This window comes from Gymnoscopelus braueri (assembly GCF_963280865.1).
Source record: "Gymnoscopelus braueri genome assembly, chromosome: 9".
Taxonomy (NCBI): Eukaryota; Metazoa; Chordata; class Actinopteri; order Myctophiformes; family Myctophidae; genus Gymnoscopelus; species Gymnoscopelus braueri.
In genome coordinates this window covers 48,065,297-48,092,756 of record NC_137610.1, presented here as the reverse complement: position 1 = coordinate 48,092,756, position 27,460 = coordinate 48,065,297, and the positions used below count along the sequence as shown (strand labels likewise).

The window sequence follows — 27,460 nt, the reverse complement described above, 5'->3', positions numbered from 1 at the left end:
AAATAATCATATTTGAACTGGGGACCCCCCACCCTGACAAGCACTTGCATTGAGGCATTACATTTTGTTTGACTCTGTTCCACAGATAAATATTGTGAAAATAGCCCCTGTACAAGCTCACAATGCCTCGCAAGTTTCACAAGTTTTGCCTCTTTATTATATTATTTTTATTTGACAATTTGGCCAACGTTTGACCAGTTTTTGTAGTATAGTTTGTTGATTACTTTTGATGCAGTAATGGTCTTATTTATTTTCTTTCTTTCTTTTGGTATTAAAGAGGTCTTAAAAGTCCTTAAATTGTCACTTCACTGTCATCTGGGGACCCCCCAACAATCACATGGGGACCCCCCTGGGAGTCCCGATCCACAGGGGGTATGAACTTTTTTAATTTTTAATAAAAAATGCTAAATAATGTCAGAAAATACGCATTCAGATGAATACAACATACAATATTAATTTGAACAACATCATCATTTATACAACGCTGGCGATTAGTGAAAACAAATCTATGAGGCCCATCAAAGCTGCAACATCACTTGGAGACAACCCTCACTTAAAAAGAAAAACCTGTGGAATACTATCAAGCTATAGTCTCCAATCGCTCACCAACTCCCAAATCTCCCGGACCGACAGGAATAATCTGAAGTGAATGGCAAACACTTTACCCTGCCCCCAAAACCGCTGAAGTGCCCCTTGAGCAAGGCACTGAACCCCCAAGTTGCTCAGTGGCCAACAGTAAGACTGAGGTTGTACTGGTCAGCTCCCAGGTTTTTAGTGTGTGTGTGTGTGTGTGTGTGTGTGTGTGTGTGTGTGTGTGTGTGTGTGTGTGTGTGTGTGTGTGTGTGTGTGTGTGTGTGTGTGTGTGTGTAAGGTGTTGCTGGAAAATTGCAAAGAAAGAAAGAAAGAAACACTACACCACAGTGTAGGAACGAGAGGCTACTTACGCAGGAAGTGCTTTTCTAGTAAGGCAATTTCTAGGTGGCCTTTGACTTCGTTTAGACGGTCTGCCTCTGTTCTCTGGAAGTCCTGGAGGACCGCAGCCATCGCCAGCGACCCTGGACCAGCCTGGAGGAGACACACACACACACACACAAAGATTCATCAATACACATTAATTCAGCAGCACACAGCACATACATAAGTAATGAGGTCGAAGCGGGAGGTTGCCATTTACTTTTACAAAAAACACTGATATGACAGGGCGCTCGGGTGGTGCAGTGGTAAATAGGCCTGTCACAATTATTACATAACCGCCTAATCACAATTATTTGAGATAATCGCAATTATTTTTGCATAATCGTCATTATCGTTTCCATGTTGAAAAATGTTCATACAGTACATTTTGAAACATTTTCCAAAAATAGCAAGCTTACAACGCGTCACGAAGTGATTTATCTGTACAACACTGGTGATTAGTGAAACAATTCTATGAGGCCATCAAAGCTGCAGGTTCTATGCACAGCGGCCATAGTGTGAAGAAATTCACAGGTGTTGCCAATGATACTAATGAAGGCTCTGTTCCATTCTGGTCAAACAGAGTCAGGGTTGCTGATATTGTGCATATTGGCTCACTGGAAACACTCTGCTACACCAGTGGGTCTAAAATTGGGGTCCAGGGACCCTCATGGTTCCTTGAGGGGGTTCCAAATGGCCCCTTACGGATGTGTAACTCTGAGAGTGTACAAATGGAACGGGTCCATATGGTTCCATTTGTACACAACAATCTGAGAACTACTGTGCTACACTAAATGGAACCGAGCCTTCATCAGTGTCATTGGTAACACCTGTGCATTTCTTCACAATATGGCTGCTGTGCATAGAGCCTATCATAGATATATATAAAGGCTAGATGGCTCAAGGGGGCGTCGCAAGCGTAGCTCAACCGCGGCCATCTTGCAACAGTCATTCATAACATTATGTCTATGGTGCATGTACTTTGAAATAACCATAGCGTGCTCAATTTTCATCCGATTTTCAAACGGTTTGGTGTTTTGTAAACACCAAAGATGTAGTTATGATACTGCATACTTATAATTATAATCATGTTTTTTTTTAAATAACATTAAATATGCAGTATCATAAATACATCTTTGGTGTTTACAACACACCAAACCTTTTGAAAATCGGATGAAAATTGAGCACGCTATGGTTATTTCAAAGTATATGCACCATAGACAATGTTATGAATGACCGTCCCAAGATGGCCGCCATGTGGCAACGTCGTACTCCATTGGCCAGCAGCGCGGGTGAGTCATCTAGCCTTTATATATATCTATGGAGCCTATTGCCAATCTTTGGGATGTGATTCAATGTTCAATGCCAAACACAATTAAATCGTTAATCGCAATTATTTGTGTGACAATTAATCGTCAACTTAAATGTGTAATCGTGACAGCCCTGGTGGTAAAGTTCCTGCCCAGCACCGCGGAGGCTGGGGGTTCGAATCCACTGCGGTGCATCCGGCTTTGTCGAGTAGTGTCTATACGAATGAACACAATTGGGCCCGTGTTCAGGGGAGGGAAGCCGGGCGGGGAGGAGAGTGATATATGTCACTGCGCGTAATTCTGCGGGCTGGGGCGGCACCCGTCATCAGGGAGTATGTTTCTGCGGGAGGAGTAGGACGGAGGCTCTACGTCCTCCCGGTGGGGGCTCCTCACTGCCTGGCAGGTGAGTCAGTAGGATACAACAGCAGTGACAACACTTGTGTGGGGGAGGATGGCAGAAAGATTACATTGTTGACAAAAAGGGGGTAAAAAGCTTAAAGACGGGGTGCCGTGATTTTCAGTGATTTTTTCCCCCCCTAAAACATAATCATCAGGTATTATGGTTATACTAGGAGGAAGATTTTTTTTCAAAAAAGTGTACAGAAATTGTTAAAATTATGTTTTTATGTGGACACGCCTCCAGTTCATTAAGTATACCTGGTTCTCACCTTAGCACCTCCTCCACCAGCTTAGCACCACCCACCTGTCCTAGTCCCTCCTCCTCCTCATGCCCACACCTGTTGTGTTATGATAATGAGGGGGAGGGTATGTTTTTACTATGTTACTAAAGCACTGTTTTTCTATTGGCACGTTTGACCCTCAAGGTTTCAGCCTCCAGGTAGAAACTCAAAATAGTCAGAGAAGACATAAAACACCATAAAAACACCACCAGGGGGCTTAATGAAGTTCTATCAACCTCATAGACACATGAAAAACAGAAAAAGTGCAAAACCATGGCACCACCTCTTTAACACATTATTATCACTGATTTCTTTACTTTTTTTAAGGTTCCCCCTAAATTATCGATTATAAAATATTTTGTTTTTATAAAATCGATTAGGTCGATTAACTGTTGCACTCCACATGAGCACATACATAAGTAATGAGGTGAAACCAGGAGGCTTCCATTTACATTAAACATAAATCACTTATCTCATCCATTGATACCCAATGTCTCACCCATTACTCCAATACAGAGTTTTTATATTATCCCTGGGAGTGACCACGGCACAACAATCTACTGTGTGTAATGTGCACTTAATCCTCTTTAGGCTCCTGAGGAGGCATGAGGTTTCATAAGCACTCAGATATACAAAGTCCTCATAGTGTTACAATATATTCTCATGTAAAGGTTCAGCTTTAACCTCTTAAACCCTCTAGACTTAGTAAAACGTACCGAGACCTTGCTGGTTTGTAAAATTACGCCATCACAAATACCACATACAACCGAGTTAGAGAGGAGCAAAAACAGAGTTGAAGTGACGTCCAGTATCATGCATGTGCTTTAAAACCTGTGAGAAGCAAGTCCAGCATTTGTGCTCTTTAGGGGAGTGAGCGGGCCCTTCTTTTGAAGGTTCTCTTTTAACCCATTCAATCCGGGAACTCATCTATTCTGTGTCACTTAACACATTGATTGCCAAGATCACATTGATTGCCAAGATCGCATCGATGCGTTCTTTCAAATCCATCGCTTGAATGCCAGCAATTCAAAAGAACGCATTGATGCGTTCTTTTGAATTTTCATTGTTTAATCTGTGATCGCACGGCTCTGTTTATTTCTCATCAGCACCTTCGTTTTCCACTTACGTCACACTCACCCGGAGCCGGATGTAAAAAATAAAAATCATTTCCGGGTCACATTGTTTTTCTCCAGTCATTTTCGTCCAGAATAGGGAAAAACACGGTTTTTCACACGGTATAAAAAACGAACGGACAGCTCAACTTCTATTTTCTTTGGTCCGGGTGACTAACAGTCATCGTCGTAGTGTATCACATCGTTTTCAGGCCGATCAGAGGATCAGGGATTGTCGAAAACATAACATCCGGTGAATGACAGGATATGACGTGGGCCTGTTTGGGAGGGGGCGAGCGAGGTGATCAATGTGTGGATTTGCTGCTCTCTACTGGTGGAACTGTCGTATGTGCTTAACACCACAATCAGATAATTTATTTGAATGAAAAATTACAAAATTAAAAAATTAAAAAACACGCAAATTGCTGGCACAGGGGTGAGTACATTATGAATAAACTCTGGCAGTCAATGTGTTAAAGGTTCCATGACATTCATTTTCACTTTTTTTTTAAAAAATGTTTTTAGGGGGGTTTTATGACTCATTACACCCAAAAAAAACTGAAATTTGAACATTCAGTGGATTTTCTGTGGTCTGGGGTTTTCTGAATAATTAGGCTGAAAAGTAATCTGTGATTGCCCCTTGGAGAGTGAAGTCACAGGCCATTAATCCCGCCCACTCTCCTCCATCCCTCAACAGCGACACCCGCAGGCAAAGATTTCTTTTTTCATTGCAGTTGAAAAGGCTTTAGAAATGTGAGAGAAAAACACCTGCAATGGCTAACTGGAGTGGAATTTTCAGTTAAAACTTTTTATACACGTTTTAAGGACCATGACAAAGACTTTTAATGTGTTGTAAAACTGAGTGTCATGAAACCTTTAAGATTTCTTTGGCTATTTTTTAAAACAGAAATTGTGAAAATATTCAAAAGGTTTGCACAAATTTTCACGATTATTTGAAAAAAATAGCAGATCAACAAGCTCGTAGCGCAGCAGCACTCGGTGCCGCGCTATGAGCTTGTATATCTGCTATTTTTGAATAGCCAAATAAATCTTAAAATGATCTCGGTCTTAACTCTCTCAGTGCCACGCCCCGAGATATCCCGAGTTTTTCCCGAGTACTATTCTGTTTATTTTTCATGATCACTTTCGCTTCCTGACTCCTTCAGACTCACCCGGAGCCGGATGTAAAAAAAAAATTTCATTTCCGGGTCACGTTGTTTTTCTCCGGTGATTTTCGGCCAGAATAGGGAAAGTCACGGTTTTTCACACGGTATAAAAAGCGAACGGAGAGGTCCACGTCTACTCTCTTTGGTCTGGGTGACGATCAGTCATCGTAGTCGTGTATCGCATCGTAATTTAGCCCGATCAACGATTGTCGAAAATGTCAACATCCGGTTATGACCGGATATGACGTGAGCCTGTTTGGGAGGGGGCGAGTGAGCCAGCGAGGTCATCAATGTGTCGATTTGTTGCTCTCTACTGGTAGAACTGTATTATGGGTTTAAAAACCCAATCAGATCATTTATTTGAATGAAAAATTACAAAATAAAAAATAGTAGTATCACTAAGAGACTAAGACAGGAAGGAGACAAGAGTGTGCCTGCCAGAATGGAGAGAGGCACTAATGACATGTCAAGATGTTCTGATGACACAAAAAACAACATCGGCCAAGTACAGGAGAAGTACTGGGAAAACATCCGAGAGTTCATTTAGACTTTCATCACCGGGGCTCTTATGACAAGTGTCAGTAGACAACGATGATGCATTTTTAACTGACGCACTCGCTTGTCGAAAGGAGTGCATTTGACCAAGTAATGAATTAATGCTCAAAGCATGAATTACGTTCAAAACCTTGTATATCGACGGGTCGGTCCAAAACCGTTACTTTTCAGGAAATGCCAAAAAAGAACATGTGGACCCAATTATGTAGTAATTTTTTATTTATTTTTTTCTGTAGTATGATCAAGTAGCATTCATTTACGAAAAAAAGTTAAAATATGGATCTAAGCGGTTTCTGCCTGACAGCGATGATATACTCCATGCTGTTACACAGAAACTATAACTGTGTGATGTCTTGTACTTACTTGCACAAGAGACTGAGGTTCTCTGCCTCATTATGTATATTTGATGTTGTCATTTGACATTTCTTTTGATTACTGTATCTACAATTTGTGGAAACTTGTACAGAAAATAATTTCAACTAGTCTTTCAACACTTATTTTAAAACTTGTTGTGATGTCAGCAAACTTTGAGTTTGAAAGTTCCTGGTTGGCTCAACCAGCAACGCCTGAGTCATGCTTCTGTGACGCGTTGTTGTTAAGTTTTGTAGATCTGCTATTCACAGCTAAGTGCAGTATAGGTCAGGCTTTAGTTAATTGCCACCACATAAGCCCCCGACCTTGTCGCGGTGTCACGGGTTTGAATGTGGCTCATGATGACCTAAAATTATGTCATCGCTGTTCAATCTATTCTTTCTATTAGGCTCTGTCTGTCCAATGGATCTTATGAAGAAAAAATAAATGAAACTTTTAAATAGCAGGTCAACCAAAACACCAGTAATGTTTAACCCAATGGTTCTTCATTTTTTTTTCATGTCCAGGACTGTATTTTGCTGTGGACCCCGATCAGAAAATATATTGTGCCAGGGACCCCAGCTCCGTAAATAAAATTTGAACTTTTCCCCCCCAAAAAACGGGGGGGAAAAAAACGAAAAGGAAAACAGCAGATCTACAAGCTCACAAGGTGCCACGTCGTGGCTCGTTGCGAGCTTGCAGATCAGCTATTTTCAAATATCTGTTGTATATACATATAGCTCAAGCCCCCTTCAAAGTGGGGGTCCTCTAGCTGAGGGTCCCCGGACCCCACTTTGAAGAACCCACTGGTGTAACCTGCAGTAACCTCACGCGAGGCAGGAAGGGGAAGAAGGCAGATCACAAGTTCACAGTTCAGTCACAAGGTTTTACTTCCTAATCAGCAAAATCTCCAACGTCCAACGTTGAACCCAAGTTCCTGCTGAGAGGCAATTACAGCTTTGGTCTCAGATAAGCTCCTCTGAACCTCATTTAGGTGCTGAATGATCAGGAGGTGCTACAGTTCACTGGTCATTTCCTCCACCAAAACAGTGGTGCAACCTGTGGGTCGGAACCCCCAGGGGGGGTCCCCACATGATTGTTTTTTGGGGGGAGGGTCCCCAGATAACAGTTAGGTGACAATTTAAGGAAACAAAAAGAAAAGAAAAGAAATGGACTATTGCTGCATCAAAAGTAATCAACAAACTATACCAGTGGTTCTCAAACTTTTCCAAGTCAAGGAACCCCAAATCTATATATATCTGGCCATTGGTCAAATTGTCAAATAAAAAAAGAAAGAGGAAAACATTTTGAAAATGGCCTATATTGTATTGAGCTTGTAGATCTGCTTGAGTTTAATGCCTAAACTCCTACATTCCAAGTGCTTATCAGGGTGGGGGGGCAAATATGTTCAAATATGATTATTTTGGGGGGGTCATCACGGCCTGAGAATGGTGACAACCACTGGACTAAAACTATGGCGAAAAATGTTCGGCGACTACATATTTTCACTGATTATATATATTGACAATTTCGTCAACACATAAAAACTGGACAGAAATGTTAGGGAGGGACTAGTGGAGAAGAGATCCAGCAGAACTAAGACAAGTCATTTTATGCTTGGTTGCGCTCGGGTGTGGCGCTCCAAAAATAGCCGATCTACAAGCTGTTGTGAGCTTGTAGATCGGCTATTTTTGGCACACAGCTAAGTAGAAAAACAGGCATTGCAACGCCATCGCGGCCTGCCAAAATGTATTTTAGTTGACTAAAATCGTACGATATTTACTCAACTAAAACTAGACTAAAACCTTTCAGATGACTAAAATACGAAAAAAGACTGACTAAAACTAAATCAAAATTTCAAAACTATTCTGGAACTGTATTAACCCTGAGTTCTGGGATCACACAACTCAGAACTTATGCTTGTACTGTAGACTGAATTATAGAAATGAACAGAGACTATTTTAAGAAGCAAGACCATCAAAGTTAATGTACTGTAGTGCTTGTGTTCTAAATTAAGGGGTTTTGAAGGGGTTCCATGTTCCCCGGGTTCTATGTTCCCCACATACCTTTAACCAATTCAATCCGGGAACGCATCTCTGTCATTTTAGATTGCTTTGGCTATTTAAAAAAATGCAGATACTGTATACAATAAGCATGTGGATCTCCATCACTGAGGGCGATTTGATACGCATCTCAGTACACTGCCAGCGATACGATATATTAGAGATACATTGAAGCCCCTCAACGATACGATGCGATACGATTCACCCCTGTTCCCGATTCGATGTTTCGATCAAATATTCGATCAAATATTTGTGCGACAGTAAACCTTTTTTTTTTTTTTTTACATTACCCACTTGAACCCTAGCGTCCCTATTCTGAGAGGAACATTAGCCGAAAAACATTTTCGGCAGAGGTTTGGATGGAAAAAAGAGCTGACCAAGTACAGAGCCAAAGGTCAACTTGACTAAGTATTGAGGGTTTAAGAGATTACATGTCATTCATGGATTAATGTTACTACATAAATCCAACATATTAATAGAAAAGATAATGTGTAAGTTGAAGACCTTGGCCTGTATTAGGCTATTATATTGTATGAATATAATCCAGGATTATGCTATTTTTAACCAAAATGTTTTAAAAACATAGCAGACCTACAAGCTCACAATGAGTCACATCCACAACGCATTGTGAGCTTGTAGGTCTGCTATTTTAGGCACGCGACACCATCGTGCTGCGAAGTATAAATTAGGCTCTAACCCCGATAGAACAGGAGCAGAGAGAGAAAGCTGCATGATGCATCAACAGTGAAAAGTTGTGAAACAGTCTAAGTCTTAGCACTCGGTGCCGCGCTATGAGCTTGTATATCTGCTATTTTTGAATAGCCAAAGTATAAAATAATGGTTATACCTAAAATCTAAAATGACACAGATGTGTTCCCGGATTGAATGGGTTAAGGTTAGGGTTAGTGGTTGGTTGTAAGCGGGGAACGTAGAACCCGGGGAACATGAATTATTTGAACCCGGGGAACATGAATCATTGTAGATATGGTTTTGAATAGGGGTGCAAGTGTCTCCAAGCCACTATTGGACTACAGCGAACCCTATCCATCAGATCCAAAAGTAGGTCATTTTGCGACCAAACGACCATGTATCACACATGCATAATTAGGATTGACAACTACCTGAAATTCAAATATGGGACACCCAGCCAGGCGTCCCTTTATTTCCAAGACAAATGAGGGATGCAGAATGAAGAAAAGTTAGAATATCACTGTGTATAATCTGCTACTTTTGTGTGACGCTGTAGTATGAGGAAGCAGGGGCGTAGCCCACCCACATAAAAAGCTGGCCCACCCAATCGATAAAAAAAATAATAATAATAATCCGCCAACATTTCTTTTTTTTTCGCACGCTGGCGACGCTGCGCGCGTGTGCATGCGTGCCCATGCGTGCCCACCCGCTCTCGGCTATGTCCAGCCTACTGTAAGTAGACAACCAAGCTCACAATAAAGCTGTGAGCTTTTAGATTGGCTATTTTCCACTTTCATTATTTTCATTATTTGAAATAGGGCTTAAAGTGGATAATTCATAATACCGTATATATTTTGTGTATGTTTCGGTAGTGTAGTTAAAAGTACAATATTTCTATTTGAAGTGTGTGAAAGTCATCAAGTAAATGTACTTTAGTTTACTGCCTACCACTGTACCTTCCTCTTCAGGGGTGTTTCTGGTCATAATGGAAATATAAATAAAAAAATGCACATGTTCTGGGTTACCCTTGGTAGTGAAAAACAGCCATAAGACGATGTGAGTGTTACTGGAGGTCACGTACACAACTGGAATGCAGGGTTAATATAGGTCAAGTTCAACTGTCTGAAAAAAGCCAAACCCCAAAGATATTGCCCTTCAATTGCATCATGGGCGACGCAAGAACAAACAATAATATCTTAAATTATAAAGTGTACTGTACCACGGTCTGGAAGAAATAAATGTCTTAATAGTTCATGGGCAGTCCATCCAAGTCAATGTCAATGTCCTTGACATGAAAATGTTTGAGAACCACTGGTTTAAACAACATCAGGAAGCAAGCAATCCCAAATAAGCAACTACACTTTAAAAACAAGCTCCCAAAAATAACATAACCCACACAACTACCAATATTTACAAGCGACTTTACTGAAAAACAAGCTCAAATCGATAATAGACGCACATGGCAACAATGCTTACTGCTGCTTTTCTTTATTCTTTGTCATTGTTCATTACTGCTACTAGCATTCTTTATTAAGTTGTTGTTTTACTACTGCTGCTGCAAGTGTTAAATAGCTCTATATTCTGATAGTAGTCAGTGCCATAGAGTGTTTGTTCGGTAACAGAGGTCTCCATGTCTCTCCAGCTCTTTAAGAAATAGAAAATGCATATCTTTTTTATGTATCCAATCAACAGACATAACTCACGCAGGATACAGTCTTTCCTGATTGGCTTAAATTGGCAACCCACCTGAACATGTATTTTCTGTTTATTAAACACATTCCACGCCAGAGTTTAATATCATAATGTACTCACCAGCGCCAGCGATTTATTGTTGTTTTTTTGTTTTTTTCATGTCGCCACAGACCTCGCTAAATACCTTAAGATCGCACGTTAAACTGTTTGTAGACAGACAGGGTAGCTGTGTGAGTGGCCCAGAGAAGACCGTTTCAATCGGCGATCGTCCATTTTGAAGTAGTTGCGGTTTATGTTAAACAGCGATCAGCGAGGAGGAAAAAAAACTCAGAGATAATGGCGGATTAGGGGAAGCTTTAGAGCGGCGGCGGGTGGGAACGAATATCTCCGGATACGGATATTTCCATATCCGGGTGTGCTACAATGAAATGTGTCACTGTGAGGGAGGCCTACAATGAAATGTGTCACTGCGGGAAAAAAAAAAAAAAAAAAAAGACCACTTTGCGTAGAACTATGCGACTGGCACGCTGCGCAATTATTTAGGTTCGCGTAGAACTACGCGATTGGCACGCAATGTGTTAAAGAGTTACTGAACAAACAAATCAGATTATAGTATTATCTAGTTTTAACCAAAAAAACATCACTAACCCTACCTTTAAAGGGATAGTTCACCCCCAATTTTTTTTTTCTCTATCGATTAGTCACCCCATGGAGACTTGAATTCATGGATATTGTTTTGTTTTTGTCACATTCCTAAGCCAATCATTTGATAACTGGCAGCGGTTCCGGTAGGAGACACAAAGAGTCTCCTACCGGTCCGCTGGTCATCAAATTATTGGCTTAGGAATGCGACAAAAATAAAAAAATATCCATGAATTCAAATTTTTTTTTGGGTGAACTATCGCTTTAAGGAACCAAAACAAAAGCATTGTGCATGATGGTACATGTGCATAACTGTCATAATAAACTATTCTAGCATGTTGAAACGTGGCCAGACAACAACAGCCTCCATGTTGGCTCCGTTCCAGAACAGATGGGAGATGAAAGCGGGGACCAAGGTTAATTCCACACAGAGGAGGAAGTGACTTCCAAGTCTTCCAACTAATAATGGACAGCCAATTGCAATCTATAAAAATGGAACATTTCCCCATTAATCATCTGTAATAATTAGCTCTATAAATAACATTCTGTCCATTAATTACACCACGTGAGTGGTAATAATTAGTTTCACTGTACTGTAGACTGTGAATCATATAAATTAGAGGCTATTTTAAGACGCAAGAAGACCATCAAAGCTCATGTACTGTGGTATAGTGTGTTAGTGAGCAAAGTGAAGAGGTTCTCAAAACTGGGGTCCGGGAACCCCTAGGGCAGTCAGTGGTTCTCAAAATGGGGTCCGGGGACCCCCAGGGGTCCTTGAGGGGGTTCCAGGGGGTCCCCAGCAAAATGTGTTAATACAGCGTCACAATAATTTTAACCACTTAATACGTTGGCGATTCCAAAATTGCATTTTTTAAAATTTATTTTTTTAATGTTTTTTTTTTATAATTTTGATTTTTTTTAAGGCAAATCTTCTTTTCTGGGGTCCCTGGCACAATACATTTTCAGATGGGGGTCCGCGGCCAAATAAATATTAATTTGGGGGTCCTTGACAAGTTGACATGGAAATGTTTGAGAACCACTGCCCAGTCCTTGCGGAATTACGGGACTGTAACTCTGAGAGTACAAATGGAAAAGATTTACCCTAACGGGTCCATTTGGTTCCATCTGTACACTCTCAGTTAGGATTTCATTGTGTTGATGGTGGGTCCCAGAGATAATATGGAAAATGGTATCAAATGGGGGTCCGTAGCCTAATTCATATCAATTGGGGGGTCCTTAAAATCAAAAAAGTTTGAGAAACAAAGGTACAACAGTCAATTGAACTAATCAATTTAATCAATTATAAAAAAAAGAAATACAAATAAAAAGATAATTGATCGATTAAGAATCTATCATTATTTTGGCCATGTCATTATAGACAACACATTTTTTGAAAATGTAAAAAAAAAAGATTATGGAATAAACGCTATAAAATAATTGATAAATGCTCGGGTGGCGCAGGGGTAAAGTGCCTGCCCACCACCACGGAGGTTGTGGATTTGAATCCACCGCGGTGGTGCATCCGCCTTTGACGAGCATCTATACCAACACAACTGGCCCGTGTTTGGGGGGAGGAAAGCGGGGACGGGGAGGGTGATATTTGTCACTGCACCAGAGCCTTGCATTAGAGAGTTGTGTCACCTCAGGGGCAGAAAACAGCACCGGCACATGGTTCATGATGATGTAAGTGTCGAAATAGTGACAAACGCTCATAGACTCAGTGCATTCCGTAAACTTCCGGGTTCAGGGCTTTGTCACTATTCGCCAATAGAAGGCTCTGTAGAAGACTGGCCCGATGAAGTGAACGGAGGTGATGAAACTAACGACTAAATTGGGGAGAAAAAGGGGTAAAAAGATACAAATAAAATAACCGATAGCTGCAGCTCTATTTGTGAGGTGAGTGTAGAGGTTTGGAATGATACCACTTTTTGGTTGTGTTGTGAGTTATTCTGTGGCCTACTGTCAGACAAAGAGAGTGTGAACGCTTTGACAGATAACGACACAAGTAGTCGCATGGGGTAAACCAATCTCTGGTTTCTATGGGAACAAGTGCAAGAAGCGGTCCCCTAGTTCCCCGTAACAATAACAGAGTCAAGTCAAGTTTATTTATATAACGAATGGGTCTTCAACAGGGGGTCCAGGACCCCCTAGGGGGGGGGAGGTTCCTCTGAGTTACTACAGAGGGGCCGCCAAATGCGTGATAGGAACTTCTGTTGTTTTTTTTGCATTAACCTCTTGAGCCCTAGCATCCCTTTTCTGCGGGAACATTCGCCGAAAATAGCGGATCTACAAGCTTGTAGACCTGCTATTTTCGGCAAAGAGGTTTGGTGTGGAGGGGAAAAGGAAAAAGGAGCAGACCACGTACAGAGCCAAAAGGTCAAGTTTACTAAATATGGAGGGTTTAAGTGGTTAAATGTATAATAAATTATATTATTTGATTTGTTTAAATAAATTGTTAAAATAAATCCAACAAATTAATAGAAAAGATCACGTGTAAACAAACAAAAAACATTACACAACACTGATGATGATAGTGCTGTCAAACAAGTCTATGAAGCGATCTATGAAGACACAATTGTATAGTGGGGGTCCCTGCTGAAGACCCCTGATATAAGCACATTTTAAAACCACAGCAGTTGACCCGAAGCGCTTTCCAATCACTGATGACCAGCAACAATCTGATAGTCATAAAAGCAAGTTAAAAACAAGTAACTCACCATATATAGAGTTCACTATGACTCAGACATAATAGAGTTCACTATGACTCAGACATAACCATATATAGAGTTCACTATGACTCAGACATAACCATATATAGAGTTCACTATGACTCAGACATAACCATATATAGAGTTCACTATGACTCAGACATAACCATATATAGAGTTCACTATGACTCAGTCTCAGACATAACCATATATAGAGTTCACTATGACTCAGACATAATAGAGTTCACTATGACTCAGACATAACCATATATAGAGTTCACTATGACTCAGACATAACCATATATAGAGTTCACTATGACTCAGACATAACCATATATAGAGTTCACTATGACTCAGACATAACCATATATAGAGTTCACTATGACTCAGTCTCAGACATAACCATATATAGAGTTCACTATGACTCAGACATAACCATATAGAGTTCACTATGACTCAGACATAACCATATATAGAGTTCACTATGACTCAGACATAACCATATATAGAGTTCACTATGACATAACCTTATATAGAGTTCACTATGACTCAGACATAACCATATACAGAGTTTCCACTGCAGCTACACCCAAATATGGCATGAGTCATGCTGACTGTGATGTCAGTATGACTCAAACAAATCATATAACGATCCATATAAGGAGCTCCACGTCAACCATGACCAGATAGTTCCGGGTTGACCTTTATGTCCAAATATGGTTGCTCACTATAACCTATTGAGTAACCATGGCGATTTAATGTGGTCAACCTGGATGACGTAAAATCCCGCCGTAAAACATCAAATGCACATACATGGAGATCAACATGCACTGATGTTATACACAATATAAACCAAATGCACAGATGGGATATTAGATTTTTTCAACATGCACTGATGTCAGACGAAACAGAAACGGTGTCAAATGCACCTGTATGGAGATTTTCAACATGCACTGATGTCAGACACAACAGAAACCAACATCCAAAATGAATGAACAACACCCGCAACATGTGTCCCCTGGGTGCCTCTGATACGGCCATATATGGGCATATCGGTCGGATCGGCGGTACGACGTAGGGTTCCGGAACTCTATATAACCATAGTGTCTGTTCAGTAACAGGGGGAAGAGAGACCCATGTTACTGAACAAACACTGTATAGCAATGACTAATATCAGAATACAGAGCTAAATAACACTTATCTAAAAAAAGAAAATAGCACAGCACCTTTAACCCCATTCTTCTACAGGTATGTCTACGATACCTTGACAACATCAAATGTGTGCAGATGTGACGCGGGCAAAGAATTAATCCAAGATCGTCTGTTTCTACCTTCAATGCAGAAAAAGCTTGACCTGTATTTCTCCTGTCCCTGTACCAAAGACAGTGAGTCTCTGCTAAACATGGAGAAGATGTAGGCTACTGCAGAGGGTCACTGTCAGTGTTGCCAGATTTTGCGAGAGACACAAGTGGCCAGGGTCTAAGAAAACAAGCCGAAAAGAAGCAACCAGTATTACCACTACTTGAGCCCTAATATACATTGGCTCTTTGAAAATAGCCGATTTACAAGCTTGCAACGCTTTGTGAGCTTGTAGATCGTCTATTTAAATCGTGGATTATTTTTTTAATAATTGGACTATTTTCTAAACATTCAGTGTTGGTCGGCGGAAAAATACATTAATTAATTAATTTGGGGGTCCTTGACATGAAAAGGTTTGAGAACCACTGGTTTAAACAACATTATTAGGAAGCAAGCCCAAATAAGCAACTACACATTAGAGACAAGCTCCCCAAAAAAGTGACTTTACAGAAAATCAAGCCAAAAGTTTCTTATAATAAGCGGACTTGGCAACACTGGTAACTGCACGACCCAAAACAGTAGCAAAGATGAATGACGCTTTAAACGGAGGTTAATGTTTAAGCCAGACACAATAAATCCAACCGCCTTGTGTAGGATGTTTCGAGGCTATAGGCTATGTAAAGAAGGACATCTACGGCAGTGGTTCTCAACCAGTGGTCTGGGATCCAGCAGTGGTCCTTGAGGGGGTTCCAGGTGGTCCCCAGCTAAATGATGGAGAGTTGGTAACCAAATGGACCCTCATAGATCGTTAACTCTTGAGAGCGTAAAATGAAACCAAATGGACCCGCATTTTACACTCTTAAGAGTTAAATTATTGTTAAAGGTTTCATGACGTTCAGTTTTACCACACATTAAAAGTCTTTGTCATGGTCCTTCAAACGTGTATAGAAAGTTTTAACAAAAAATTCCACTCCATTGATCCATGGCAGGTGTTTTTCTCTCACATTTCTAAAGCCTTTTCAACTGCAATGAAAAAAGAAATCTTTGCCTGCGGGTGTCGCTAGTGAGGGATTTTGCCTGTCAATCATCGCCTCTGCTCCGCCCCCCCCAAAGGAAAGGATAGGGGAGGGGAGGGGCGAGGAGGAGAGTGGGCGGGATTAATCGGCTGTGACCTCACTGCCGAAGCTCAGATTACTTTTCAGCCTAATTATTCAGAAAACCCCAGACCACAGAAAATCCACTGAACGTTCAAAGTTCAGATTTTTTGGGTGTAATTGAGGTCATTTTTTTTTTAAGTGAAAATGAATATCATAGAACCTTTAAACATCTGCATTACTTAATTAAAGAATTGTTATTTTGCTCAACGTTTGCCTGTTGTCTCTTCTATGGTACCAACATCAATACAGCATGGAATTGTGGAAGAAATCATATCCAACGATAACAACATATTCTAAGTCTTGGTTCTGAGAGTCTAAATGTCATCAAATGGTGGTTCCGCGGCTCAAATGCCGAATAAATAATGGACCTTGATATGAAAAGGGTTGAAAAGCACTGACCTACGGCGTGGCACGCACCACAGACACACTGGGAGGTACTGTAAACTGGAGCCGCAAGTTCAATGGAATGCACTGAAGTCATTGGACAAGCTTAAGAATAAACAATACATCTTAAAGGGATATTTCACTTTCAAAAACACTTTTTGGTCATTGTATCATCTACTCAGGCCTTTGTGAACCCCCCCAGACAGTTTTTGAGTTGCTCGATTCAGTATTTAGATATTTGATATTCATTTTATCAGACACGCCCCCTTCCTATACAAACCCATTGTAACTTCAAACTCCATTTTAACCATGTTAGATTAATCAAAAACACCCGTCCTTGGTTCTGGTGACTCATACCGCCACCCTAATACGCAAGGGGGCCGTGTTTTTTCAATTACTTTTTTAATTTATGTTTAATATTTTTTTGGGAAAATGAAAAAAATTAATTACAATAAAAAAAATAAAAAAAATACATGAAATATTTTATCGGAAAAACACGGCCCTCTCACGCATTAAGAGGGCAGGGTGAGTCACCAGAACCAAGGATGGGTGTTTTTCATGATTCTAACATGGTTAAAATGGAGTTTGAAGTTACAATGGGTATGTATAGGAAGGGGGCGTGTCTGATAAAATGAATATCAAATATTTAAATACTGAATCGAGCAACTTAAAAACTGTCTGGGGTCTCACAAAGGCCTGAGTAGACGACAAAAATACCAAACGTTTTTTTGAAAGTGAAATATCCCTTTAATGATTGCATACTTTGTCAGATAATTGGTTACTGTCAAATTATCTTACAAGAAGACATATCTCACATTGTTTTCTGATCTTGTGTTTTTTATTGTCTAATTGTATTAAGGTATCTAAGGAGCACAGAGTAAGACTGTGCAGCTCATACAGACAATACATACTACACAGAAATGCACTCTGTACTCTTTAGATACTGCTATAACATTATAGTGTACATATTGAACAACAAGACATCAGAAAAAATGTGATACGTTTTCTTGTATTTTCTATAACAGATTATTTTACAAATCATTCAAACATAGTGTTTTTATTCATACAGGCTTGCCTGTCCACCTGGCACTCACTGACTTCAGCTTCGGTTTGCCTCCCAGTGCGCCAAATCTGCCAGCTGGAAATACCCGAACCAAGAAGAAAGTGACGTTCATGCATGTCCTTTCCGTATGGTAACTAGAAACAATATGGGACAACAAGTGTACTTAATGTTATGCATTAAATTAATTCCTGGGAAAGGAGAGGCCTCGTGTCTTCATCTGAGAATTCATCCTCATTAAAAATACATGATACCTAGTGGCTGTTGTCACAGAGAAGAACAAAACTTAAAGGAGCTACACCATGAATTTAAAAAAAATATTTGATATTTAATATCATATGGTGTATGTCCCTCAAACCTTTTTCAAAAGGTTTGAGCCTAAATCATCACTCAGATATACTCATCCCAAGTCAATTGTCTCTGGCTTATACAGCGCTTTCAGCTGCAATACCAAAACGTCCTCTTGGGCAGGGGGGGGCTACTGAGCAATTCTGTCTGTTAATACAAAAAAAGAAAATTCTGCATAAAAAGAAGCATCTAAGAAAAATACAAAATCGAAAAAAAAACACTTTGAACATTTTTGAACAATTCCACCAAGTGTTTGAGGTGCCTGTTTCACCCACTTCCGGGGGGCGGAGCCAAAATCCGAGCCCGAAGTATTTGTTCGTAGACCCCCACTTAGGGGGGGTAGAAAAAGTTTCGGAGCGATTCGGGCACTTTTCATTTAACATTGGGTTTGCCATCAATAATGTTTGTGACATCATAAACATTTCCATTCTGAGATCGCCTGTTCAGACACGCCCATTCTGGAAATCCATGAAATGAGAAGGAATGACTGAATTTAAAAAAAAAACATTTTTTTGGGTACAAGAGACACTGGGGACCCCAAAAAACCAAGAAAAAAGTGATTTTCATGGTGTAGACCCTTTAAATTCGCAAACTGAAAAATGGATGCTGAAATTCTTGTTTGTCCTCATTATGACAAATATTGTAATTTTCTAGAATAATATCAATAGGATAAAATTCCAGCTGTAACAAAAAAGAAGAACCTAATCCACCACAAAACGTTGCCAGAACCTTACAAAACCTCTGTTGTAGATGGAGGTTCAGTGTTGATGCAAATTATTAGATATTTCAAACCCAACACAGAGTGGATCAAACGCTTGGATTAATTCAGTGGTCCTCAACCTTTTCTGAATCACAGCCCACTTTTTTCTAATATTAATCAAATTATTGGCTTAGGAATGCAACAAAAACCAAAAACATCTCCATGAATTCAAGGCTTCATAGTGGGTGTAATTGATAGAAAATAAGTAATTTTTTGGGTGAACTATCCCTTTAACCCATTAAGACCTGGAACTGTGTCATTTTTAGATTTGAGCTAAAAAGCATTATTTTACACTTTGGGCTATTCAAAAATAGCAGATCTACAAGCTCATAGCGCGGCACCGAGTGCCGCGCTACGAGCTTGTAGATCTGCTATTTTAGAAAAATCGTGAAAATGTGTGCAAATCTTTGAATATATATATTTTTAAAGCGAACATTTTTTTACTAAAATCTTTGCTTCTGGGGGTCCCTGGAACAACATATTTTGATGGGGGTCCGCGGCCAAATACATATAATTTTGGGGGTCCTTGATATGAAAAAGATTGAGCACCACTGATATAGAAACGTACGTTTTTCAGAATACTATTGAGATTTAGGAGACATGTAGAACCGGCTTCAGGTCTCAATGGGTTAATGTTATATTATCATTCAAATCTGAATGTTTTGCCAATTATTTGGGGGCCCACACTTGCAGTGTTCCTCCTCCTAGTGGTCCCCGGCCCACAGGTTGAGAATCAGTCTGGATTAATTCGTTGGCCTTGGCACGGGCCTCGGGGTGCCGCAGTTTGAAGCTTGTGCTCCGTGACGTAAGCAGCCGTTGGAGGGCATTCTCTCCATCTTTGTCCGAGAGGAGAGGACAAGATCAACAGGAAAGGGACTGAATAAACAGGAACGCCATGTATCAGGGGAGAGAGAGAGAGCAGAGAGAGGGAGAGCTTCTGGCAAAAAGCGCCGCAGGACAAAGTGGCCGTGCAGCTGCAACAAGGCAGCATCTAAAAGCAAGAGGAGTGAGTGGACTTAATTAACGCATTTAGACCCGAGGCCAATTCTACTAATGTCTTCTAAAGAGTGGTTCTAAAGTAACTAAGTGCATTTACTCACGTACTGTACTCAAGTACAATTTTGAGGTACTATTACTTTACTGGAGTATTTCCAATGTTCAATACTTTTACTTCTACCCCATTACATCTCAGAGGCAAATATTGTACTTTTACTCCACTACAATTATTTGAAAACTTTAGTTACTTTGCAGATATAAAGTATTATATTATAAAACATACATTAACGACTTTAGCCCTATTTTATACCTAGGCTATTTGAAAATAGACGATCTAAAAGCTCACAACGCGTCGCGAGCTTGTAGATCTGCTATTTTCAAACATTTTAGTACTTTTACTTTTGGTACTTAAAGTATATTTTGATGCCAATACTTTAAAACTTTTACTCAAGAAAACAAGGGGCCTTATACTTGTAACGGAGTACTTCTACATTGCAGTATTGATACTTTTACTTAAGTAGAAAATGTGAGTACTTTTTCCACCAATGTTGCTAAATCCCCCCCCCCCCCCCCCCCCATCTCAAAATATGTTGTTTTAGGGATCCCCAGAAGCAAAGATTTGAGTTAAAAATGTTCGCTTAAAGAATATTATATATTTCTCACGATTTTTCTTTTTTTTTTAGTAGTACCCAAGTATAAAATGATATAGATTCTTTCCCGGTTTTAATGGGTTAATGAAGCCCTTCTGGGAAGATCCCACGCAAGACTGAAGGGTAAAGGTTTATGAGTTTGTTTCATTTTGAACAGTGGTTCTCAAACTGTGCCCAAAGGATTTTGGGGGGTGGGGGGTGGGGGTCCCCAGATGATTGGCTTAATGTGCAACATTGTGTTTTCTCTCACACAGCAGTAAACAAACCAACATACAGTAGAAGTGTATAAAGGGTATCTGCACATTTCTAAAAGTGTAAATTTAAGTACTTTTAAGGCCTTTTTAATCTATGTGAAGGAAGTATTCGCACACATCCACTTCTTTTGGATGCAGGTGCATTGGACGGTGAAAAAATTGAAGCAAACATGAAAAAATATTCTCATGAACAAAAAGTCCTGCACACTGCTCTTGCTCAGCAGCCTCTTTTATTCAAATTGACAGAGTTTCGGTCCCACTGGACCTCCATCAAGAGTGTCTTACCTTTGTAAAACCTCGAAAATAAAACAATTAATAACAATAAGACCATCACTGCGTCAAAAGTATATCAACAAACTATACTATAAATTGGTCAAATTGCCAAATATTACCTAATTAACTATTACCTACGTGAAAATAGCTAATCTACAAGGTCACAACTTTGTTGTGAGATTGTAGATCAGCTGCTCTCACCAAATCTTGTATGCCGAAAGTATAACATCTACAAGCTCACAACAATTTGTTGATTGCAGACAGACGATTTCCACTGAATGTTGTTCGGCCCCCCCCGGAATAGAGACGCTAGGACTGAAGTACTTGACTGTATCACTTGGTACTGTAGTGTACACCATTAATCACAGTACAGATTGCCCTCTGGGGTGTTATTACTGAGAGTATTCAGCTGACCCGTGACACAGGAGCACACAGCACCATGATTAAAGCACACACATGAGGCACAGGTTGAGTTGCCAACCGTCTCCTTTGAAATGAGGAATTGTCACTCATTTGGAAACCAAAAGAAGTGTCCCTTATTGAACTGATAAAGGGGACATACCTTGTTCCTTATGTTTTGGGGAATCAATCAGTGGTGGGAAAAGTAGCTCATTCACTGTGTGACGAAAACCCTCTTTCTCTGCGCCGAGTAGCGCACACAGCGCGCACACGGGTTGAATGTGGGGTCTGTCGTCCTAAAACACATTCGCCCCGGGTCAAAATCCAGTGACCATGGAGCGGCCGCGGGTGGCCCGGTCAAAAGGTGCGTGGGGCGGTGAGTTTTGGGACGATGTAATGAATTGATGAAGTAAAACTCATCTGTTTGCGTAGCCCTGACACATGACTGTCATACCATGACAGTCCCTGCTTTATAGTGGTGTTTGATTTTTTTACATTGCCAACTCTCACATGTACATAAACGTTCAGATTTCAAATATAAAGTGCTTACCCCTGAGCCACGGACGTTACAAGGCGATCCGGACCGCGATAAGTACCCGTATCTCCCGTATTGTTCAATAAAAAGCATTTTAATCCGATCGCCGGCCATTTTCTCAATTTTCTCCGATGCTTTCAACCATGCGACACTAATGGTTGGGAGGTGTGTTGCACTCTGATACATTACAAAAAAATAAGAAAAGAAAAAGAAAATGGCCGGCGATGGGATTAAAATGCTTTTTATTGAACAATACGGGAGATACGGGTACTTATCGTAGTCCGGATCGCCTTGTAACATCCGTGGCTCGGGGGTAAGCACTTTATATTTGAAATCTGAACGTTTATGCACATGTGAGAGTTGGCAATGTAAAAAAAAATTAACACCACTATAAACCAGGGACTCTGCACCATGATGCTTGTATACAAGCGTCATGTGAACCATGGCTACCGTTTGCCCTGCAGCTGCGCCCTAATAATTTTGTTTTCGTTTATGTTCACGTATGCTGTTCACGTATGCTATTAAAATAATGCAGCTATTGCAGTATTGGGCCTTAAGTTAACATGTGATAAAAAATATGTATATAGGTATTTGGCCCCTCATATATAAAATAAATGTAAATATAAAATCTGATATAAATTTGAAACTTGCAGCTGATCAATGCGTTTCTGCGTCTACGTGTGGACAGGGATTTTTTAAAATCTTTGTCATGTGGCCAGGGATTCTTTTTAAAAACGGAGGACTAAAATATCCGTTTAGTAAAAGATCCATACGTGTAGCCTAGGCCTAAGACTCTGATGTGGTTGGCAATGCCCTCATCCATTTTCCTCCTCTGTAGATTGAGCAAAAGATCTCAAATCTCACACAGGCGGTATATATTATGGCATATTACGCAGGGAGAGAGGAAGCCAATTCTTCACATTATCCCACATTTAACCCATTCAATCCGGGATCGCATGTGTCATTTTAGATTTTAGCTATAACCATTATGTTATACTTTGGCTATTCAAAAATAGCAGATATAGAAGCTCATAGCACGGCATAGGAGTGCCACGCTATGAGCAAATCTTTGAATGTATATATTTTTTATGCGAACATTTGTGACTCAAATCTTTGCTTCTGGAGGTCCTATCCCTGGAACTAAATATTTTACAAATGTTCGCTTTAAAAAATATATATTCAAAGATTCGCACAAATGTTCAAGATCTTTCAAAAATTGCAGATCTACAAGCTCATAGGGTGGCACTCGGTGCCGCGCTATGAGCTTGTAGATCTGCAATTTTTTTAATCTAAAATGACAGAGATGCATTCCCAGATTGAATGGGCTAAGCAGTTCCTTAGCATTTTGGGTGAACTCTCACTCACTTAAGACTGAGCTGTGGGTGGAGACAGCAGGGTGACTCAGGGGAGCCGTTCCATGCATTTGTCTAATTGTGTTCTGCTCTTTACAGTAAGCATGCTGGAACCTGGGCTCAGGGCTACCGGTATGTATACACAGTACAGTACATACACACACAACAGCAGAGAGAACGGCTGCAGACTCAAATGGTGAAAGTCATGAAGGATTTAGTTTTAAACACATGGCAACAGGGCAGGAATTTCAGGGAGGAATGTCATGGCATGCCCTGAGGCCACAGTGGCCTTAATGCCCCAGCTGACTGTACCACTTTCTCCTCTGACTCTTTCTTGTCATGTAGATCTTGTCAATATGTAGACATCAGTGTCTCTCTCTCTTTCTTGTCATGTAGATCTTGTCAATATGTAGACATCAGTGTCTCTCTCTCTTTCTTGTCGTGTAGATCTTGTCAATATGTAGACACCAGTGTCTCTTTCTTGTCATGTAGACACGAGTGTTTTTTTGTTGAGATTCTGAATTCTTAAGTCCCCATCTTTAAACCAATCCAGTCACTTTGATTGGTGCAGGGCTGAGCATGGATACCATCATTTATTTAGTTCACTGCAGATAGTCTACATATAAAATGCATCATATAAAATTCAATTCCCCTCATAAAAAAAATCATCCTCAACCCTTGCATTCATTATTTCAATGGACTAAAATCTTGTTTTATTTGATGGCCTGTTTGCCCTGGCATTTGGCCTTTGTGCCCAAAAAAAATGGATAACACCAAAGGTCAAGTGGCCTTGCCCCTAAAATTCCAGGCCTGCATAGCAAGCAGCAGACCCCAGCAAGGTTGGTCTACTACACGTAGCCTACACACTCTGATGGCATCAATATGATGTAATATACTACTGACGTCATAGTCTGGCCTGGACTCCATATTTGGACATGGCTAGCACGGAACCCCATATATGGGCATGAAAGGGACACGGTGCTCCTTGACAACGGCCTGTGCTATTAGGAAGCGTTTTCCGTTTGTTTATTGTTGTTTGTAGTTGTTGTTTATTTGGATCCCCATTAGCTACTGCAATAGCAGCAGCTACTCTTCCTGGGGTCCGCATGTAGCTGACATCAGTGCATGTTATCCGCCCGTCCGCAGGCAACATGCATAGGAACATAGGATAGGATAGGATAGTGTCTAGCATCAGTTCTGTGTGGGGCAGTTGTCTGAGCTTTGTCTGAAGGGAGGCTCCCTGTTTCAGACTATGAAACCCCCCCTGGGCCAGAAACATGCAGTAGGTCTGGGCAATTAACCAAAACAAGATGAAAACCAAAATTTAGAACCAGTAATTTCATTCATTCATTTCATTCATTAAAGGGACTAGAACTTCGGCCCTGACGTCACAACATTTGGAGTGATGGCCACTGCACTCTGGTTGATTGGAATACACCTAGGGCCCAGGTACAGCTGAGATGAGAGAGGAGATGTGTATGTTAGACACAATATGACTCTGAGCAGGCATCACAGTGTTTAAATTGCATCTGGTGAAGAAGAGACTTTATTTTCCTATGTAGGTAGTATTGTGTAAATACTGTATGTACAGTACAGTACAGTACGTACTGTACTGTACGGTCTGTACTGTACTGTCCTGTACCTCTACCTGTACTGTACTGTACTGTTACTGTACTGTACTGTTACTGTACTGTACGGTCTGTACTGTACCTCTACCTGTACTGTACGGTCTGTACTGTACTGTACGGTCTGTACTGTACTGTACGGTCTGTACTGTACTGTACTGTACCTGTACTGTACTGTACTGTACGGTCTGTACTGTACTGTACTGTACCTCTACCTGTACTGTACGGTCTGTACTGTACTGTACTGTACGGTCTGTACTGTACTGTACTGTACGGTCTGTACTGTACGGTCTGTACTGTACTGTACCTCTACCTGTCCTGTACTGTACTGTACTGTATGGTCTGTACTGTACTGTACTGTACTGTACCTCTACCTGTACTGTACGGTACTGGGGGGGAGGGGGGGAGCTGCATAGACCAAGGCAGCGCTTGTTTCTGTGTGCTCTGCAGGGGAACGAAGGTGCTGAGGTTTTGTGGCAGATGATGATGATTGGCTGTTAAAAGAACCCTCCGGAAGTAAATTGCAGCTGGCGAAGTGATTTGCATAAGTATTGGGGCATAATGCGTTTGTTATTGATTGTACATCCTGCAAGTACAGTAACGGTATGGGAAGCAGCTGGTGTTACAGGCAGAATATTGAGGAATTTTGGGGGAAAATGTGGAGTTAGTTGGGCCATGTGTCTGCTTGGAGAGTGGCCCCATACACTCGTGTACACTCCATGAGTGTGGCCGCCAATTATGGTAGCAGGATTCTAGGTAACTAAAAATGCAGAGAACCGGCAGGGGTGGGCAGTGACACGTATGTATCCGAATAAAGCAACCTATTTTCGGCATAGCCCCTTCAAAAGTCCCCATTGGCTGGTGGTGGGGAAAACGGAGCTGCTGATTGGCTGAAGGGGAACGAACTGCTGATTGGCTGAAGGGGTTGTCAGTCAATGGTACAAACAGTTCGACAACAGTTTTTTTCTTTTTTTGATCTCTGAAGTTGCCTAGAACCCCTTTAATCATATTTGAGGCAAACGTTTGAATTAATGGTGATATTGAATTGAATAATCGCCCAGTGCCTAACATGCGGCATTTGATCGGCACGCGACACACGTTCACATTGACCAGTTTTCCCGAAAACAAGCCAAACGTAAATTCCTACCTGTGCCTCCGCCTGCAGCTGCAGCTCACCCATGGGGTCTCGCAGCTCCTCGGGGTCTCTGGAGGAGGAGGAGGACCGGGGGGGCTTGATCATGATGTCGTCGTTACATTCGGAGTCGGAGTTGTTGGGCGACTCGGCCAGGTCCAGGAACTCGTCCCGGCGCTGGCCTCGGAAGCGGATCTTGTCCAGCCGCTTTAGCATGGTCCACAACACACTGCTCTGGGTCTTTATCTTAACATGGTGAATGGCAGCCCTGCAGAGACCAAGACAGAGACAAAACAGGACATTTAATAAGGTGTTTGTTACAAAAAAAATCTTTTTTCCATCCCATCCCCCGGGCCGAATTTGTCACATATAGTACATTTATAGGCTACATAATACCAGCGCAGCCTAATAGTCTTTTACGAGCCAAGGACACTAGGACCCAGGAGCAACTGAAGAGCAGGTGTCGTCAGTACCTAGTCTGTGTGAAGCTAGGCTGCACTAGGATTTGCACATTCCAAATATGTTAAATCCAATCAATAACAGTGGAACAGTCACTTTGAAAAACAGAACGAGCAGCAGCTGCTAGTTGTGAGAAGGTAGAATTGTTCTTCATGAATAGCAATAATAATTCATGAAGAGAAAAGGGCTGCTGCTGCTTGTTCATAAAAATGTCGGGCTCTTGGGTCGGGCCGGGCCCAGTTTGTCACATATTTCTCGGGCTTCGGGCTGGGCCTCGGGATGAATTTCTGTCGGGCTGGGCTGGGCCGGGCTCAACTTTAGATGATCGCGATAACATCGTTAATCGCAATTATTTGGGCCACAATATCGTCTCATCCCTAGTAGTCATACCTGAAAACTCAACACAACCACAGTGTCATCTAGTGCTGGTCACTGAGCAACCCTGCTTTTGCAACTATAGGGATTAAATGCTTAGAGATCCCCCCTCCCTCCTTTACTGTAATCTAAATGTTTCAATCTGGTGTGTGTGTGGACTGGACAGAGTGACCTTTGTGCAACCCTCCTTCTCTAATCACACAAGTCCCTTAGGGCCATATACTACACTTTTTGTTTGGGGAATACTGGATTAGAAATTGTATGCATCGGCCTTTACTCTAATCCAGTATTCCCCAAACAAATCCTGTCCTATCCTATATTAAAATTGGTTCATGGGAGGGCGGGCGGGCGAGCAGACCACTGACGTCACTCTGACTCAGCCATAACCATATAAGGAGTTCCCAATGCAGCTACGCCCAAATATGGAGTGTGCTGTCTAACCTCAATGTGTCGTCATGGTATCAGCCGCAAACAATGAG

At 41.1% G+C, this 27,460-nt stretch overlaps 1 protein-coding gene across 4 annotated transcripts in view; it reads right to left on the bottom strand.

The window, feature by feature from the left end:
- Nucleotides 1-27,460, bottom strand: part of LOC308091375 (GRAM domain-containing protein 4-like) — a 128,888-nt gene that overhangs the window by 81,977 nt on the left and 19,451 nt on the right. For all 4 annotated transcript variants that reach the window (XR_013933709.1, XM_080436953.1, XM_080436955.1 and 1 more), the window contains exons 2-3: nucleotides 26,163-26,415; nucleotides 945-1,065 (exon numbers count right to left, since the gene is read on the bottom strand). Coding sequence is in view for 3 of the 4 variants with exons in the window: in XM_080436953.1 (XP_080293079.1) it covers nucleotides 945-1,065; nucleotides 26,163-26,415 (374 nt within the window). In the remaining variant the exon portion in view is untranslated. The remainder of the gene's footprint in view (nucleotides 1-944; nucleotides 1,066-26,162; nucleotides 26,416-27,460) is intronic.